Source organism: Drosophila sechellia, chromosome 3L, assembly GCF_004382195.2.
Source record: "Drosophila sechellia strain sech25 chromosome 3L, ASM438219v1, whole genome shotgun sequence".
In the NCBI taxonomy this organism is placed as follows: domain Eukaryota; kingdom Metazoa; phylum Arthropoda; class Insecta; order Diptera; family Drosophilidae; genus Drosophila; species Drosophila sechellia.
In genome coordinates this window covers 2,697,410-2,715,321 of record NC_045951.1, presented here as the reverse complement: position 1 = coordinate 2,715,321, position 17,912 = coordinate 2,697,410, and the positions used below count along the sequence as shown (strand labels likewise).

The window sequence follows — 17,912 nt, the reverse complement described above, 5'->3', positions numbered from 1 at the left end:
TTCAATCTGAGCTCCCTTTTCTTGAATCTGAATTGAAATATCTGGCGTAATGACACGCATTGTGCTCTGATTTACATTTCGGCATGGCAATGCCAAAAATCATCAAAGAATATTAGATTTTGAAATTTGATTGCCAAAAACTCTCGTCTCTATTGATGTGCCCTAAAATCCTCGCTCAAGGACTATTCAATTTCGATATCATGATTGCCGAGAACGTATCATTTTCCCAGAAGACTCCCCTTTAAGATAAATTCCACTAGTTGACGCTTCTGCGACACTATGAGTTGCAGCCCTGGTTTTTCCCGGAATCAACTGGAGTGCGGAAAAACGTTTCCCAGAACCGGAAGTGCCGAGAACCTCTATTGGGGCACTTAAATCCGCTCATTAGGCAGCAGCTGCAGCAAGTGGCAGCTTAAAATGATATTTATATAAATGCCTTCTGTCGGCTGCTGGCAGAGGGATAATGCGACTCTGGACGCACCCCTTTCGGATGGGCGGAATATAAATTAGGGGTCTAATGGGTGCGATGGCAGGAATGCCAATGGGTGTCTCCACTCCGAGGCAGGCACGGAAAAACACGTAGCAGCATTGTCAGTTCTCCGCTGCAATAGCGTGCTGCATCCTATGGGCTGCTTATTAAGGTACTGGCATTTTCCATTACAACTTGAGGGGTGCTGGTTGGAGCAGCTGTCATTTGGCATGCCTCGCTGCATTCTGGCTACTTTTCTTGCCCCTCCATTATTATTTATTTCGAGGTGAGGCAGGAGGCGGAGGCAATATGATCTGGGACTACGCCTTGAGTAAACATTATTAAAATTGGCAGCGTTGCTGGGAAATCCTAAAATAACCATAGCACCCAGCCAGAACGTCGAGTGTCGAGAGGAATGGAAATTGTCGTTTTCATGTGGGGGAAAAGGGCCTTGAAAAATGGCAGGCATCATGGCAGCCAAGGTTATCATTATTGCTAGGCTAAAGTGGACACACACGCGGATATGGGATATATATACTATATATATGCATATAGCATATACTGTACACAACTTGTTGCTCCGTCCTCTTTATCCCTGTCGTGCGCGCTGATTATCCTGTTTTCTTTCTCCCTTCGGGTTTATTAGAAAACTGTCAGCAACTCTCCGCATGCTCCGGCGCACACTTGACATTTATTTATGCAAAAATGTGAAATCATTTGTGAAACTTGCCATCCACATCCACACACACACATCCACTTGCACATACAGCTCGCCTTTCACCCACAAAGGCCATCAAAAGGGACTCGATTGCGGATCCTTTCGCAACGCCTCGTTGAATGTTGCCTACAAGTCAGTGGTGGACCGTAGAAAAAAGTGCGGCCCATGAATCAAGTGTTTTTTTTGTCTGCCTTTCTCGTCCTCGCATGGCTAAAACGTCGCCTAAAAAAGTGAATGCCGCTCCACAAGTGAATGGTTTTCTTTTTTCGTTTCCACTCTGAGCTTTTTCTGCTCGGAAAGAGTGGCTGCTAATAACTGATGATTGGATGAAAACTGGGCTAAGCTACCGCTATCCAAACCAATTTCTGGGAATTTATTAATTTGCTGCCATAGAAAAACTAAAAATATTTTCCAGTTCCTTGGTTTTCTGCTGTACAGAAAAGTTCTTTCTTCTACAGTAACATTTGAAAAATGTCCTTGCTAATTGGCAGGATTTGTTTGCTCGACCAGTGCTGCCAAGCAATGTCACAAAGCAGATCTGTTTCTAAATTCATAAATTGTACCATACAATTCAATACCAACTCGGCTATTTTTGGGTCAAGAGCCAAACAAAAGTACAAGTCTGCATATAATCTCCAGAGACTTTAAAACAAAGCAATATAAAATTTAATTTTGCCTTTCATTGTGATTTGTGTTGTAAAATGTTTTATGACACCTAAACAACTTTCGTGAAGCCCCTAGAGATTTTACGTACAAGTCATTCATCTCAAGCCCTGCTACTTGAAAACAAGCTATTAAGACAAGAAGAATCCATGAATCGTAAGAAAGGAAAGAAGACTTCACGCCTGATTGTATTCGTTACACATAATCCTTGGAGCCTGAACGCTCCCCCAGCCCTCTGCACATGGAACTAATTTCTTTTGTCGCATTCAAATCAAAGGCACACGTGTGTCCGGTGCTCTTCCGCCGCCAGGAAACGAAATCCGGCTGAAAGGATGGCTCATTAGACAGGGCGGCGCTTCAAGTGAAATACTTGTTTGCCAGCCCGGTTATTGCTCCATCAGCCAAAGTACGCTCTTTGTCATATTCCGTCTATTGAGTGATACAGTCATTTGCCCATAAGTATGTCTTTACCTATTCGATTGCAGAGAGAACAATATGTAGATACTTATCCTGTATAATTTACTTACAAACAGCAATTCATACCTCAAAACTGCTAACGTTGTCGTAATAATATGTTCTAAATACTAGTTTGGCCAATCGAAGATATTATTCGAAAGCTTTTTACTTGTTGGGCGACTTGTATGTCCTTTTCTCGCAGTGCACAACTAAAAGCTGTAGCTGTAGGAGTCACTGGGAGCAGGCCTTAACCCGAAATGCCTGGACGAATATCGGGCGCAAATATCTTTGGCACACTTCACTTCACTTAGACAAACAAACGGGCGACAGCGGCGCTGAAGGCCGAATGAAGGGTGTGGGTGGGGGGCACCAACAATGCCTGGCAATAGCAATATAGCCCTGTTGTTGATTGAACAAAACAAGTTAGCAGGGGATCGAAGTGAAGTGGCTACGTGGCCAGGGTTAGCTTCTCGCCCAGGTCCAGACGCAGAGCTCCCGGCACGTTCGTCCAGAATGTCTGACTGGCTGGCTGACTAACCGACTGGTTGACTGCTTGACTGGAAGACCGGCAGTCTGGCAATTTGAAAGAATTTGGCAGTGCTTCATAATTTCACTCCGACCTGACTTTTGCATACTTTCGGCCAAGTTTTTCGGCTGTGGCCCGTGTGCTTGAGTGACTTTGATGCTGTCGAAAATGGACTCGTAGTTGGACTTAGACATCCTCAGATGCCTTTGTGTAATTTATGCCCTTGTTTTTCGAGCTGTCGACGGCCTAGCCTGACAACGAACGACATCGTCAGCTTCCGGCCAACAACTACATTTCTCATTTACTAATTTAAATAAACTTTCAACAACACAGCTCGGAGTCGCCCAAAGTTTTGGCCACAGAAATTCTGCATTCTAAATGTGCCACTTGAACGTAATGAGGATGTCCTGCGCCAAAAAATATGCCCACACCATGGCCATGGTATCCTTCAATTTCCGCACATACAATTTGCTGTTGCATACTTAGGGGCGCCAAAATAAGGAGCACCATTGTGAGGAACTTGAATGCCCCAGGGAAGGCGCGACCGCAGCCCAGTTGGCCAACTTTCATAATTACGAGAGTAACGACAACAGCCACAAGAAGCCTTCAGATCCAGCCACATCTAGTATATATCTTTGTGTATATATATCCTGTATACACATAGCTACAGCTATAGCAACAGCTACAGGGCCGCAAATGCCACAGCCGTCGAAAAGTTTTCAAGTCAGCCGAATTTATGATAGAAATATACTTTCCCTGCACTTTGGGGGCTTAGTAGGTACTTAGTACCCGGAGTAAATGGAGAAAAGTCAGCTGTTGTGATAAAGTATTAATAGAGAGGGTATTTCGCAAAGGGCCCATTCAAACAGAATCGATAATGGAAAGTGTCACGAGCGCTCAATTAAATTTACATATTTCCTAGGCTAAGCAAAAATGTTATAAAATAATACAATTATCCCCTTTAGAGAAACTATAGATCGAGGAGCGTGGAAATTAAATTTACGTTAGTTAACTAAGATTGATTCAGCTCGAATGAAAATTGATAAATTTGAAACATATGGATTGCCAGCCTGCCTGCCGTTCAAGCGAAGGGCCTTTCGCCCGGCCGAATATAACATTTGATTTATGCCCCACATTTCACATTCGACAGCTGTCTAATGCCAGGACATGCTCACCACAACTCCTCTCCGCTCGTATCCTTGCAGACCTCCAGTCCCAGCCACGCAGCCCGATTTCAAATCGAAAGCCAAAAACCGAATGCACATCGACGGCGCAAAACAAATCGAGCAGCACGATGCCGACTCAATGCTGATGATGGTTCAGATGGCAAAGGATCTGGAACCGTAGGTGTAGCCATAGTCGAAATCACGAATCCGAGTCTGTTTATGAAACTGAAGGCGGTGGCGGCTGAACGGAAATGAAATCAAATCGCACAGGTAATTTGTTGCCACAATGGCCAGGTGAGAGGCCTGCCTACAACTTACTGCGGTATTTCTGGGCTTACACGGAAAAAAACTAGGACAAGCTTTGGGCTACCATCATTTGATTATAGAAATCTTTTATAAAAAAATAATTATTAAGTACCTATATTAAATGTGTTACTGTCTTGTATAAAAAAGTTTCCTTTTATAGAATGTATACTAATTAGGGCATTTTTTTCCCCAGTGATCCCTCCGTAAGCCCCGAGTGAGTATGCATTACAAATGATGGGATTACACTGCGCAGATGATTAGGTTTGAGTTGCACAATCGAGGACCCGAACAATATGCGATGCCGGCGGCATTCCACAGGCCAAGAGTGGAGAGTCCTGGCAAGGATGTGCGGTCGAATAATGGCCTCCGCTGGCGTCTTTCAGTATCTGCGCGTCCTGGGATGGCAAACCGCAGCAATTACTTCTATTCCTTTGCCATTGCTGGCGGATCAATTTAAATTGTGGGGTTCAATAACAGAATGCCTTCGCTGCGGTTTGCCACGCCCACGCCACCTTTGATTAATATGTATGTTAAATACGTTATCATGAAAAATGACTTGAGGCTGTGACTGGCCACGCGGCGTATGCGCAATATGTTACACAACGAAAACATCAAACGCAGGGTGGTGTTTACTTTCCTCGATTTGTCATAAATTACCAGGGCTCTTGTTGATTTTTGCGCGACATTGTAATCAATATAGCCCAAGGCTCTCGCCTTTCGCGGATTTAATTGAATTCGCCCCGGACAGACGACCATGAAATCGGAGCTGGAATCGCGTGTAATTAGCGCTTCATCAGACCGAATTAGTCCAATTTGCCATTTCAATTCGCTCACTCCCGCTAGAAAGTTAAAACCAATTTGACAGACCATATGAAAAATGCATCAATTCGGATCGCAATCAAATTAATGAATATAAGTGCTGAATATTTCATAAATAATAAAGCAGCAAAGGGCAAACTAGTGGGGCGGATTGTGTGCAATTGTGGGTATTAAATATGTGTCTGTCTGCTGGTCTGACATTTGACCTTCCTTCAGCGCAGATTTGTTTAATTTTCCGAGCGAATTAAGGATTGAAATTTGCATTCGCAATGAAAGGTTATATACGATATTTCCCCGTTTCAAATAGTATTTCCTTTATCCTCTGCCTTTTCATATATTTTCACATAATTATTATCATATTAATATATACATTTTCTTTATGAGTAACTGAACTTTTTCAATTAAAAATACCTGCCAACAGAAGACTTTTTAGTTGAGTAAATAGTAAGTTCGGATATTTCCGCATAACTTTTATTCCGCTTTAAGTAGGAGCATGTGGAATTATCCTGCGGTAACCTGCTTTTATGCTATTTTCCTCCGTGAATCCCCGAGTACTTGCACTGCAATTCACAGGACTCCACCTCCTCTGTGGTGCCATGCAGGGAATGTCGGAATGGCTGTGGTGGCGGTACTGGGGTCCGGAGGAGACAGCTGAAGGCGCCAGGGAAATGGGTTCCTGCAGCACCGCAGACAGACAGCTGCGACAGCGCAGACACATGTTATGTGTGGCACGATAAGTAAGCACAACAACTGGAGTACGACAGTGCGAGCAATAACTGTAATGACAGCATACGCCCAAGTCATGGGTATGGATGGTAGACATGATTATGCGTATTGTTGAGAAGGAGCCACAGCAAATGGATTAAATCCAGGTTGCCCGGTTGCAGGTTGCCTGGATGTCCTTGGCAGAAAGTGTGTCATGCGCTCTTTGGCATATTTATGACAATTTATTTAGTTTGCGCTCATATTTTTAATTGACTTTGCTGACGGGCCACGAGGTCGTCCTTCCAAGGACGAGTTGAAGGCAGCTGGGTGGGAGGAGTTGAAGGTAGAAGTTAGAAGGCCAGAACGACATTGAATTCGCATTAGATGCGCTGCTAAAGTTCATGAGGCCGTTGAGCTGCTTTTACGGCTTGTTTAGCTGGCCGACAGTTCGACATTGACATTGACATTGGTACATCCTTCATGCATATGCTAAATAATTAACTGGCAATATGTTCGAGCACAAAGGCCGGGCCTTGACAGCCCTAACAGCTTAACCTTTGCCCTGCCATTTAATTACGCAACGAGTGCCTAGCACTTTGTATTATTTAGTAAAAGTTTTCAGCCTAAAGAATATCCTTTCTAAGGCTACACTTATCAAATGGTACAATATTCAAGCAATGTATAAAATATTCATAGAGTTGTAATCAGAAACCTACTGAGTTACTCTTTAATCTAGAAGAATTATTACCAAGTATCTACCTAAATTCGAGCTTTTGGGCCTTGTTTTATGAGTGTATCTCGTTTGGCGAGCACTTGCTGAAAATAATTATAATTATTTTTTATTGCCAGCGGCATTCGCCGCCTTGTGGTTAATTAATTGCGGTCACTTTGCTCTCTTTTTCCCAGTCCGCTGAAATCTTTACGGTCGTGCCATCGCTTAACGGCCATTAAGCCTTTTTTCTGGCTGGTCGGGGTTTTGTTCTTATGAGGTTCGCTTTTTACACCACACACTTTTTGTCCTACGCTCCGTTTGATTTTATTTTCTATGCCAGCCGTGTGTAATTAATGTTAAGTTTTTGCAGCACATAACTCGAAAGATGCGCAGAGATGATGTTCTAATAAGAATTTAAGCAGCATTTCCCCTCTTTTACGACAACAGCGACAATTAGGTACTGTCTTCGTCCTTAAATTCGGATGAGACTGTGTCAAATTTCACGCATTCCTAATGAGTTGCCACGTTGGCGCGACGCCATAAATGCGAAAATGCGACGTCTCCACTTTCCAACCGCCCCCACCCTCCCGTGGGCAGGGGGCGTGGCAGCGTTGCGTGTTGTCATGCAAGAAAATAGTCGTCGAGCTGCACATTTTACAAAGCGGTAATGAGCGTCTGGTGCGCTCAGGGGTTTTGTGCCCATATCCATATCAAGTTGATTTGGCTGGAGCTTTATTGCTGTGCAGTGGAAGAACAATCTCATTGATATTTAAATATTTTTTTTATATTAATTTTTTTTTTTTGAATTGAAAACTCCAGAGAACGAAGCAAATTTTATAGAACTATTTCTATAGATATTTTATTTTAGGAAATCGTATCTAGATGCGAGATTACTTGCGTACAATTACCATTTTTCTCTCACTGTCGTAATGTGTGATGTGCACACGGCGTATGCGTAATTTCCCCCAATAGCAAACAGGGCGTATGCGTAATATTTGCTAAGCACTCGCACAGTCGTTTGATGTTGACTATAGCATTTGGTACTTTCGGGCGATGGAGTCCGTTGTCCAATAAGTGCCCGAGCAAGCTTTGTGTAATCAGATCTGAAGGAGGAATCGAACGCATTTTGGATTGGACAATATTGGTTCCATAATCCAATCGACCAAATGGTGGCACGCAACTTCTGGGGCATTGTGAAGTGCATGTCCCAGTTTCGGTTTCCGAACTGGAATCATAATCAAATATCCCCACACAATGCCGGGCCAATTCCCTTTGGGCCAAGGGCACAAACAATGTGAAAGAGAGCGAGACCAAGAGCAAATAAAATTTTCTAATAAATAATTTATGAAACAATAAGCCACAATACCAGCAAATTGAGTGTAAAACCCGGGACCAAACACAATGCCAGGTCATTAGTTGGTAGCAACAGTTGGCCAAAACAGATCACTCGAACAATGCGTGCAGCAGACAATTTCATTTGTTGAGTGAACTTTGATTCGATTTCAATTAAGATGAAAGTCAGGATATAGGCGACAGGATATGGAGAACGACGTGTTAACAGTTTTGTGGCCACGCAGCAGAACGAAGGTGCTTCAGATGAAATCGAGCCATGAAACTTCTGAAGGACTCTTGCTTAGGCTTTTGCTTTGGCTTTGATTAAACGTCAGGTTGCAAGTATCGTCGTGTGCGACCGCAAAGCGAGTGCCACTTGAGGCACATAAGCCTTGCCACGCCCCCTTCTCTACTCCTTGCCACGCTCCCCGCTCCAATGACTCCCGCCTCCCCCTGGCATTTGAATAATTGAGTTTGCCAGCAGTTTAAACGATTGCCAGCCTTTGTTTGTGCTCCTGCGAAAAGCTCAACGTTTGCAGTGGGCGTAGTTTTATTTCATTTCGCCGCGTACGTGTTCCGCATTACGAAAATCCTGAGTACGATTGTAAATGGAAATGGCCATGTCAATGGGAGTGCCATGTGCTGCCCGATTCATTCGATTCACAATCAGAATCAGTGGCGGCAATCTGTTCGACCAGTCCTCACGCATTCCATCCCCTACTTTGGTTTATTTCCAGCAATTAAGCCTTTCCAAGGACTTTCGAGGCGGCAGGAAACACGGCCCAAGATCGTGTAGCCGCAACGTAAGCCCGTCTCTGTCAATTAGCCAGCGATGGTGTTGACATCCAGTACGCCGTCTGCCACTTGCCACTTGGCAGTTCCAAGTCCCGATGTCCTTTTGTCCTGATGACCAGAAGCAAACAGGCAGCGGTCGCTGGTTCATTAAAAATCCAGTTCGGCCAACAATGTCGCCTGTCGTTGTGGCGGCACTGTACCAAAATCTGATGTCTACAGAGCAGTGAATTAATTGATGGGATACATACAACACTAAAGGCTGGTAACCTTATAAAATATATAAGGTGAAACATCAACTATTTTTAATCGACAACCAGCACTCAAACAAACATTCATTCGATGTCCATTCAAAATAAACTGGCTTAACTCTTTCCATTGAGTGACTTAGTTGAAAAGTTGGAGTTCATAAAATGTATATTTAAAGCAGCTTGCACGTGTCTTTGGATTGTCCTGTCGCTCATTGAAAGTTCCACTGCTCTCGAAAGTTTTCCCCTCCAAATTTTCGCTCGTTCTCCAGGCCAAATTAATTTCCTCCCAGATCGATAAACTATGATTCTTCATAGTTTCAAGTGACACACACACTTTTTGTGCAGGCACCTCAAGTAGTCGGAAGATGGAGTGGGTAACTCGGCACTCATCTTATCCTGGCCCGGGTCCTTGCTATTCCCTGCATCCCCTCCACTCCGAGCTATAAGAACGGAACACGGAGTGTGTTAACAAGCCCAGCAACAAGGCAACAAGAAAGGAATCGGAGGGGCTTGAACTCCGGGCTTGTAATCTGCAGACTCGCCGGGGAAATCCTTCATCACTTGGCTTTGTTGACAACGCTTCATTCATGCCAGTCATGAGGTCGGTTTCCCAGCTGGTCTCCACTGCTGGTGATTCTGGTGGTTCCAACGATGCCCCCTGCTGTCCGGTTTATTTATGAACTGCGCTGCGATTTCTCAACTGCAATTGGACCTGATGCTGCTCAGGGTGAATTTTTTGTTTGGCAGAATTCCGGCTGAAAGGCTGTTGCGCTTCATTTGGCAGAGGAATTGCTTCTGCCTTATTTTTGCTGCATTTATTTCGTACTGGCCTGCACTTCATTTGTGTCCCATGCACGTTCCGGCATAACAATTCACTTTGACACCCCGTCCGACGTTAGTCCCAATAAATCGCCGGACATTGAAAGTTTGCTGCAGCCCACACACGGAAAAATAACAAAATCTAAATGGGCATCCACTAAGAAAAATGTCGCAGTGATTAAATCTAAGTGTGTTCTTCACAGGATATAATTCTTGTTGGGTTAATGTAAAAAGGACCTCATACTATAAGCTGTAGGTTTCCAAGTTAGTAACTTGAAATGAAGTGATAATTAATTAATTTAAACCTTTTTTTTCTGTGTATTAGTCTCTTTTAATATTGGAGCGTTTCAATTTCGATTTGCTTCGGTTACGGCCTGTTGTTTTTTTTTTTTTGGCCAGCTTTGTTTGCCTGTGCGTGACAATTGCGATGTCCTTGGGTCCGGGGTGCTGCACAGGATCTAAGCGTGTGGGTTATAAATCTTGTTGGACTTTATTTAATGCATGTATTATTTTCAACCAAACGCACACCAGGACACACACACTCACACGCATACTTTCAGCGACCTTTAATGCTAATGGCAATCTGATCAGTTTCATTAGCATGCACAGGACGAAGGCTACGCGCCCGAGGGGAGCTCGCTTTTGGCCCGGAGCCCGCCCCGATTCGAAAACTCATTCTCCCAATTTCGCGCTAATTAACTGGGTGCCAACTACAGCCGACCAAGTTGGCTGGAACTTTGCCAGCATCCAGCCTCGTCCTTGCGTCCTGTCGTCCTGCAGCATCTCTCTCTCTCTCACTCGCTCGTCCTGTTGATTTCGGAATGTGTGTGCTCATGTGATTTCATGCTTGTTACCAACACCAACAACGGCCACGAAAAGCTACAATTTATGAGCACATCCTTGCGCGCTAAGCTTGTGTAAGCACGAGAGCCTGTCGTCGCTCTCGCCCCGCCCACTTTTCCACCCAATTTTCCGCGCCCACCTTTCCGCTTTGCCTCCGCCTCTCTACCTCCAATTGCTGAGCAAACACTTGTAACACTTTGCCTTACATCTTCCTCCGAAAATCGTCCGAAACTCGTCCTGATTTCGCTGCGTGGAATGCATGTCCTGTCGCTGGCATTTTGACAGCTTCAAGCGGCAACTAATTTTTATTTCCCCAAAATACAATTTAAAACTTTGTCCGCCATCCGCCCGCTCATTTGGCGAGTTGCGAAGACGAGTATTTCATTGGGCGTAAACACATTCCCCATGTCGTGATCTATCTCGAATGACTTTTTATGAACTTTTCAAGTGCTCGCACAATGGCCAAAAAAAAGGGATAGTAGCCCTTGTCAACGAACTGCATTCTGTGTGAATGACTTGGCCAAAGTTTGCAACTTCAAACTTGATCGGCATCCCTCGCTTTTAATCCGTTGTCCTGGGAACATCAATGGGAATTGGGAATTGCAAATGCCATTGCACTGGCTTATCCATACATATAGATAAATAGTACATATCCCCGATGCAGCTGAAATCGAGCGTATAGCTCGACAATTGAATTGCTATGTGGGTCATTTCATTTAATAATTCTATTTCCACAGTTCTCGTTTCCCCCTTTGTTTGCAGTGCAGCCCAGCTGCAGTGAACGCCCGATAAGCTGGCCAAAGCATTTTGATTGCACTACTAGATGGCGCGGATCTAGAGCAGCTTATCAGGCAGCCAAAGAGCTTAGCACAGCAGCCAAATAGTTTGGTAAAAAAAAGTGTATAGTCTCTCTTTAATAGCATTGAAAAAATAAATATATGATTATCTATAAAATAGAATTATATGAGTACGAAGTAATTTTCATGTTAGTTTGTTGTTTAAACATAACATAATGTTTTATACTAGGTGTAAGAGTAATGATGATATGCCAGCAATCAACTTCAGTAACTTAAGTCTTTTTAACTCCTGCTGCAGACTGGCTAAAAAAGTCTTATTGAAAAACACTTTCGGGCGTTAACTTTAAGGCTTCGTTGGCTAACCCACTTAGCAGGGCCAACATATTATGCAGGTCAATGGAAAAGGGACGTTTGCATGCCAGGCGACACATTATTTCCGCCTTATAAACTTTTGCCGCTCGACTTTTCACCACTTTTCCGCATGTGCGTGTGTGTGCGAGATGGCTTGTGGGCTGGCTGCAGGGGAGCGGGGAAACCCAAAACACTGTTGATGGTTATCGTAGGGAAATTTATGGAGCCCGGCTAAGTACGGTGTAAGCCGAGCGGACCATTACACGTCCGTGAGTTGAGCACTTTAAGCGCCGCGTGCAACTTTCTCCCACTGCCAAATGACTAATTATAATTTTCCGCCTCTTTCTCGGTTTATTTTCCATGCTTTTCCGCCAAAAGGAGCAGCTGCAGCCGGCGGCAATAATACCGTTTGTGAGTTATGGCCAAAGTTAATTAAAAGCCAAGTGCGCAACTAGAGCTGGATCGAGAGCTGGCGCAACATGCAGAACTGGAATGCCAATATACCCCTGTCAATGCCTATTTACATGGCCAGTGAAAAATGGCCATCAGAGGAGAGAATAAACAATACCTGGCCAAGAGGAACGAAAACAATCCAAATCGAAATGACTTAAAGCGGCTTACCAGCGGCCAGCAGAACAAAGCGAACATAACGTATATAACGTATACGCACCGTGCAACACGGCGGATGCATGATTAATTGCACTTTAAATACACAAGCGAAACGAACGAGAAACGCATTTTCAAGCAAGGAAAGGGCCAGTAAAAACAACCTTCAAAATGTTGCCAACAAATGTGATGTCATTCATGAAAAAGGTAAGTGACACTTCGATATTTAATGAATATATAAATCACATAGCCAGCCAGCATTGTTGTCACTGGCAGAAGCTCGTAATTTATGCTTAATTTCATTTTCATTCGCCAGTTATGATTCTTTAATTATTATTCCCCGATGATAATGAGTAGCAAATGAAATGCAATAAAAGCGGAATTTTAATTCATTTGCCTTCTGCCCACGAAGTGCGCACTTAAATGTAAATCGTTAAGAACTTCTCCATAGCCAATTAATGGAATATATTTAAGGAATTCATCCATTTTATAATTTCCAATATTCCGAAGAATTGCATAACGTAACACGGCTGCAGGTTAAAGTTCATGCATTAGAAATCGCCTAAGATCTTCTCAAACAGGCTTCAAAAACAAACGCCTGTCGGAAGGGCAAACAAAACTTTTTAATTAAAAAGCCCTTTAAATGCTTTGCCCGCCCGACTGATTTTCCCTTTTGTTTATGAGCCCAAAAAATATCAAAAATTCACAAAAAAATAAACGAAAACGGACTGGCAACAATCGAAGTGGTTCAGTTATCCTGCGAAGCACCTGCCCCGAGTTGGTGTCCCTTTTTTAATGCGGAAATTGTTTTCGGGATCGGGCAGCAAGGGGAAAATAAGGAATAAAATTATACATGGCCGTGTGAAGCCAAGAATAACACAAAAATAAAAGGGAAGGGAGGGGAAAAGCAAAGAAAAGAAAAGCCCTCGATGAGTGTAAATTCCGTAGAAATTCCGGTTTGGCAGAAAATACTTTGCAAAGTTAATAAAAACGAAGTTGGGGAAATGCCGGCCGACAAGCAAATGCCAGCCAACTAAATGCTGCAGATTTTTGTGTTTTCGCCAAGTTTGATTAGACCAAATGAAGCACGAAATCAAAGCGGCCCAACTTCCAAGCCAAAGGAACCCATCTCAAGACAATGATGAGCCGTTGACAGTCCGTTAGCAATCTGTTGGCAAAAGGGCTTTGGCAAAGTTTTTCTATTTGCCATTCAAATGCCTAACAACCAGTCGGGCCATTCCGTTCTGGAATTTGGAGACAAATGCGCAGGGACCGCAGGACATCAAAGGACACTCCGGGGCACTAGACCGTGAGTGCAGAGCACGAGGCCCGCCAGCTGCACAACCTCCTGCAGTTTATTTGCAGCAATTTCCTTAATAGTCCGGCCGCTGTAAAGTTCCCTGACCACTGCCGCACTTGGCTCGTTACCCATTTGCTTGCGGTGGCCCCTAGACTCGCCTGTGGACAGATCCTGGCCAGGCCATCCCATACCGGCCATTCCATTCCATCCTGACCACACGTGTCCCAGTCGGTTGCCCCTTGCTGTCAGTGTGCTGCACTTTATTGTGCCTGGGTGCAGGCCATAAACAGCAACAGGCGGCAGGCAGCTGCAACTTGCAACAGGCAACACGGGGCCTTGAGCCCAATGACAAGCACGTGCCTGCCCCACAAACTATTTGCTACACATAGGGAAAAGATAAGTTCTGCTTGGAATGGTGTACCAAATAAACTGATGATAATTAGTTTTATCGTTTGTATTGAAAACACACACATTTTGCATCAGACTTAGCTATTTAATCAAATATATTGGAGGAGCAACTAGTTAGAGGTGTTCATTAGTTGGCTGCAACAAGTAATAATTAAATATAAAGTCTCTGGTAATTTTCTTGCTTATTAACTTGGTTGCAATTAGAAAACTTTTTGCACCTGAATAAAATATTTATTGAGCTCTCAAACTTTATATAACTGCAAACTTTTAAAAACAGTCGTGGTGAGCAGATAGCAGCAGTTTTGTATGCTCTTTTGAATTCATTGAATTGGATAATTAATATTGTATACATTCCGTGTACAAAATTAGTATTCCCAATTAATATTATATCCAATTTGAAACTAAATTCAGAAAATTCGCAACGTGTCCTCACCATTTGTGCAAGACATTCGTTATAAACTTGTGCGCAACTTTTAAGTGGCAAAGTATTTGCTCGCAGCTTTCGTTTCATTTGCTATTGATTTCCATTCCGACTGCAAGGATGCTGTCCTGGCGGAATGCAAACGCATTCATTCACGGCTGACAAGGCGCAACTTTCTCCCTGCTGGCGACCAACTTTCTCCTCATCTCTTTTCCCATTGACTGCTGTTTTATGTAGCATACTTTGCGGCCATAAAGGGCGCACATATTGCGCGCCATATTATTGTTGTGTCGGGGAAAAGCGAGTGGAAAAGTGTCGGAAAATGCGAGGGAGGGCGAGGAAAGGAGGCAACAGCAGCTTTTAAACGTCAACACATAATTTTCGGCACTAAACATGAAACTATTTGCGGCTTCGGGCCATAAGACCCAGACCGGGCCAGACGGAGCAAAAAATCATAATAAATGACAGAATTAACACGGCAATAATTGTGCGAGGAGCTGTGGGAGGAGCTGAAACCATGAGGAATGCCGAGTAGTTTACCCGTGCGCAAGAAAAATGGCGTCAGACACCTGAGCACATAAATTAAGTGGGGTTTCTGGGCTGCAGGTGGGATCTGGGCAGGAAGACCGCCGAGCAAACAACTATACATTACACTAAGATTTCATGGGCTTCCCGGCAAAGTTGGCAGGCAAAATGTAGGGAGAAAGGAGCCCATAAATCCGCAGCATGAATATTACCAGGCCGACATCAAATGACATCATCAAAAATGTAGCCCGGGCTGAGCACAATGCGGCCATAATCTGACACTAGATGCCGCTTAGTTCCCGCCAGAGTAGGATCCTGACCCCCTGGGCAACCCACTCCCCGCAAAGCCCGCCCTTAACCCTCTAAAGCCCCCACCCGCCCACAAAGGTAGGCAACCGAAAGCGCTGCAGCCAAAGCACTTAGTGTAATTTGCGCTGTGCGAACGAGATGGCTGCACTATATGGATCGTCCGTAATGCATAGGAAAAAATATTATAATCCATTGTAGTACTTAATCCCGACGTTGGATTATACATTAAACAGGCAGTGTAACATGATATCACAGTTAAAGTAATTAGTTGCAGGCATAACGTTCTGAGTAACCGACTCTAATTTAAAGGTTTAGACATTGGGAAAGAGGTTTTCAGAGATACTGGCTAAGAACAGTGCCACCATTTGTTTTCTGTGGACTCAACTGTGTGGCTGTTTGTTCCGGTTTCGTTGGCGCTTTGGCAAATAGAAAATTTCCACTTCATAAAATGCTGACAGAGCAGAGCAGCACTTATGTTTTCGGGGCTCGGCTGGTCGGCCAGTCGCCTCCAATTGTTATCCTCCTGCCCGGAACACTGAAACACACACACAAAGACGGCTAAGCCCGGTGAAGCCCCCTTCTTACAGGCTGTGTGCATTAAAAAGAATGACGGCAATTTTTGAAAGACTCTCCGGCTGGTGGATGCCGCCTTTGGTGCCTCGTTGTTTAATCAAAAATTACTTGCCACACTTTACGATTTCTTGGCAATTTGTTGCGCTTCAGATGCCTCCAGCGGAACACAAAAAAAATCGAATAAAACGTACCGCGTTACTTTCACCTGCGTGCCCGTGATGACTGCGCAAAAAATCAGAGAAAATCTGAGAAACATCAAGGTAATAACCCTGCTCACAGGGAAAACTGCTCCCTGGCTGGGAATTTGATGATTATATTCGTCTAGTATAGTTAAGCTATGGGTATAAAAATGATCACTCACTCTAAGCTTAAGAGACAGAAATGGGGTGTTCATCCGCCAGATACCAAAAAAGAAATTTTTTGTTAAAGTCCCATAAAAAATGAGGCCAACCCTAAAATATTCATTAGTTAATTTGGCATAACTTGGCAAAAAATCGACACAGAGCGAAAGCAATCAGTGTTTTATGCAGCTTAAAAACAAAACTAACGATTTTTTTTTATTTTTAAAAAATAATTTTTTGGGCAATTTTTCCATTTTTTGCAAGGGGTTACATCATCAATTTTTCCGAAAATTCAACAAAATTTAACATTTTAATGTGTGAATTACATTTGATTGGCATGATGATTACGAGTTCAATGATGTAGAACATTCTATTTTTGGATCAGTACTTTTATTACTATAGATAAAATACTGCTTATTTTTCGCTCGAAAATGGACATAGGAGTTTTTAGCATAATTTGAATTTTTATGTACGATTTTTTTCCATAACTTGGAAAAAAATTGTCACAGAGCACAATCAATGACTGTTTTGTGCAGCTCATAACCACAAATAACGAACCCTATTACTTAACAGCTATTTTTCAAAAAAATATTTTTTGACCAATTTTTTCATTTTTTGTAAGGGATGATGGTAAATCTGTTTTTTCAAAAAATTTACCAACATATTTTTTTTAAGTTTGAATGCAAACCGATTTGAAATTCATTTACGAGCACAAAAAGGTATTTCATTTTCTATTTGGCCAAAAAATATTGATTTTACGTGGTAGTTTATATATATACTACTAATAAAAATAATATGATTTTTAAAAATTTTTCAAATGTTTTAACTGATATAGGAAGGAAACCTGGTTTTGTAATACACGCCAATAATCCCGTCATTTTGCTGCGCGTTTTACGTTCATGGCGAGCCAAGACCGAAATAAAGATTTACGGCTGCAGAAAATCAAACCCACAGGGCGATACGCCAATGTTTATCCACCTTTTCTGAGCCCCGCGCGCTGACCTCTCACCTTTCCGCTTTTCCTCTCCTGTTTTCCGCAGATGGTGGCCACCGACGAGCAGACCAGCGAACGGCAGCAGCATGCAGCGGACTCGGGAGGAGGGGCCTCCCAAACGGGGGCCCTGAACAAGATGAAGGCTACGATTTCCTCCTCGCTGCTCACCGTCACAGATAAAGGTAAGCATGATTGTAGTTGTGGATGTGTAGATGTGTAGATGTTTTCTGGGCGGTTATCCTTGCCGTAAGTGCATGCGAATTTATGGCATGAATTTTCATACAAGTGCCCGTAAAGCTGCTTGCTAAACTTTGAGCAAACTTTGTGTGTGTTTTTGCGAGAGCACGTAAGTCGCAGCAATGAGCATTCGGCGGCTAACGGTGCGTATACGCAATATATTTGCTGCTCACGCTCGTTTGCATCGCATATTGAATAATGTAAGGGGTCAGCGGATGCTGCATGCCAAGTCATCGCCATTCACACTGTGTTATGGAGTCCATAAACGCTGCGACAAAGTCAATAAAATCGGTGACTTCTGTTTTTAGCACCACCCAAGCCACAGCTGAGTTCAAAGTAATAGCAGTAGTTCACTACGGACGATGCCAAGACTATAAATTCTTATTGGCTTCTATATATTGATTAATAAGCGCAGAGCAAACACTTTAGTATATCCAGTACTAAAAGCTTGAAGAAATGCGTTGGAATAATGT

The 17,912-nt window shown here is 43.3% G+C and overlaps 1 protein-coding gene across 1 annotated transcript in view; it reads left to right on the top strand.

Moving 5' to 3' along the window:
- LOC6610512 (regulating synaptic membrane exocytosis protein 1) overlaps nt 1-17,912 on the top strand; it is a 55,951-nt gene that overhangs the window by 9,544 nt on the left and 28,495 nt on the right. Inside the window, exons 2-4 of the mRNA XM_002035056.2 lie at nt 4,038-4,268; nt 12,104-12,538; nt 17,249-17,384. Coding sequence (XP_002035092.2) covers nt 12,503-12,538; nt 17,249-17,384 — 172 coding nt within the window. The 5' untranslated portion in view covers nt 4,038-4,268; nt 12,104-12,502. The remainder of the gene's footprint in view (nt 1-4,037; nt 4,269-12,103; nt 12,539-17,248; nt 17,385-17,912) is intronic.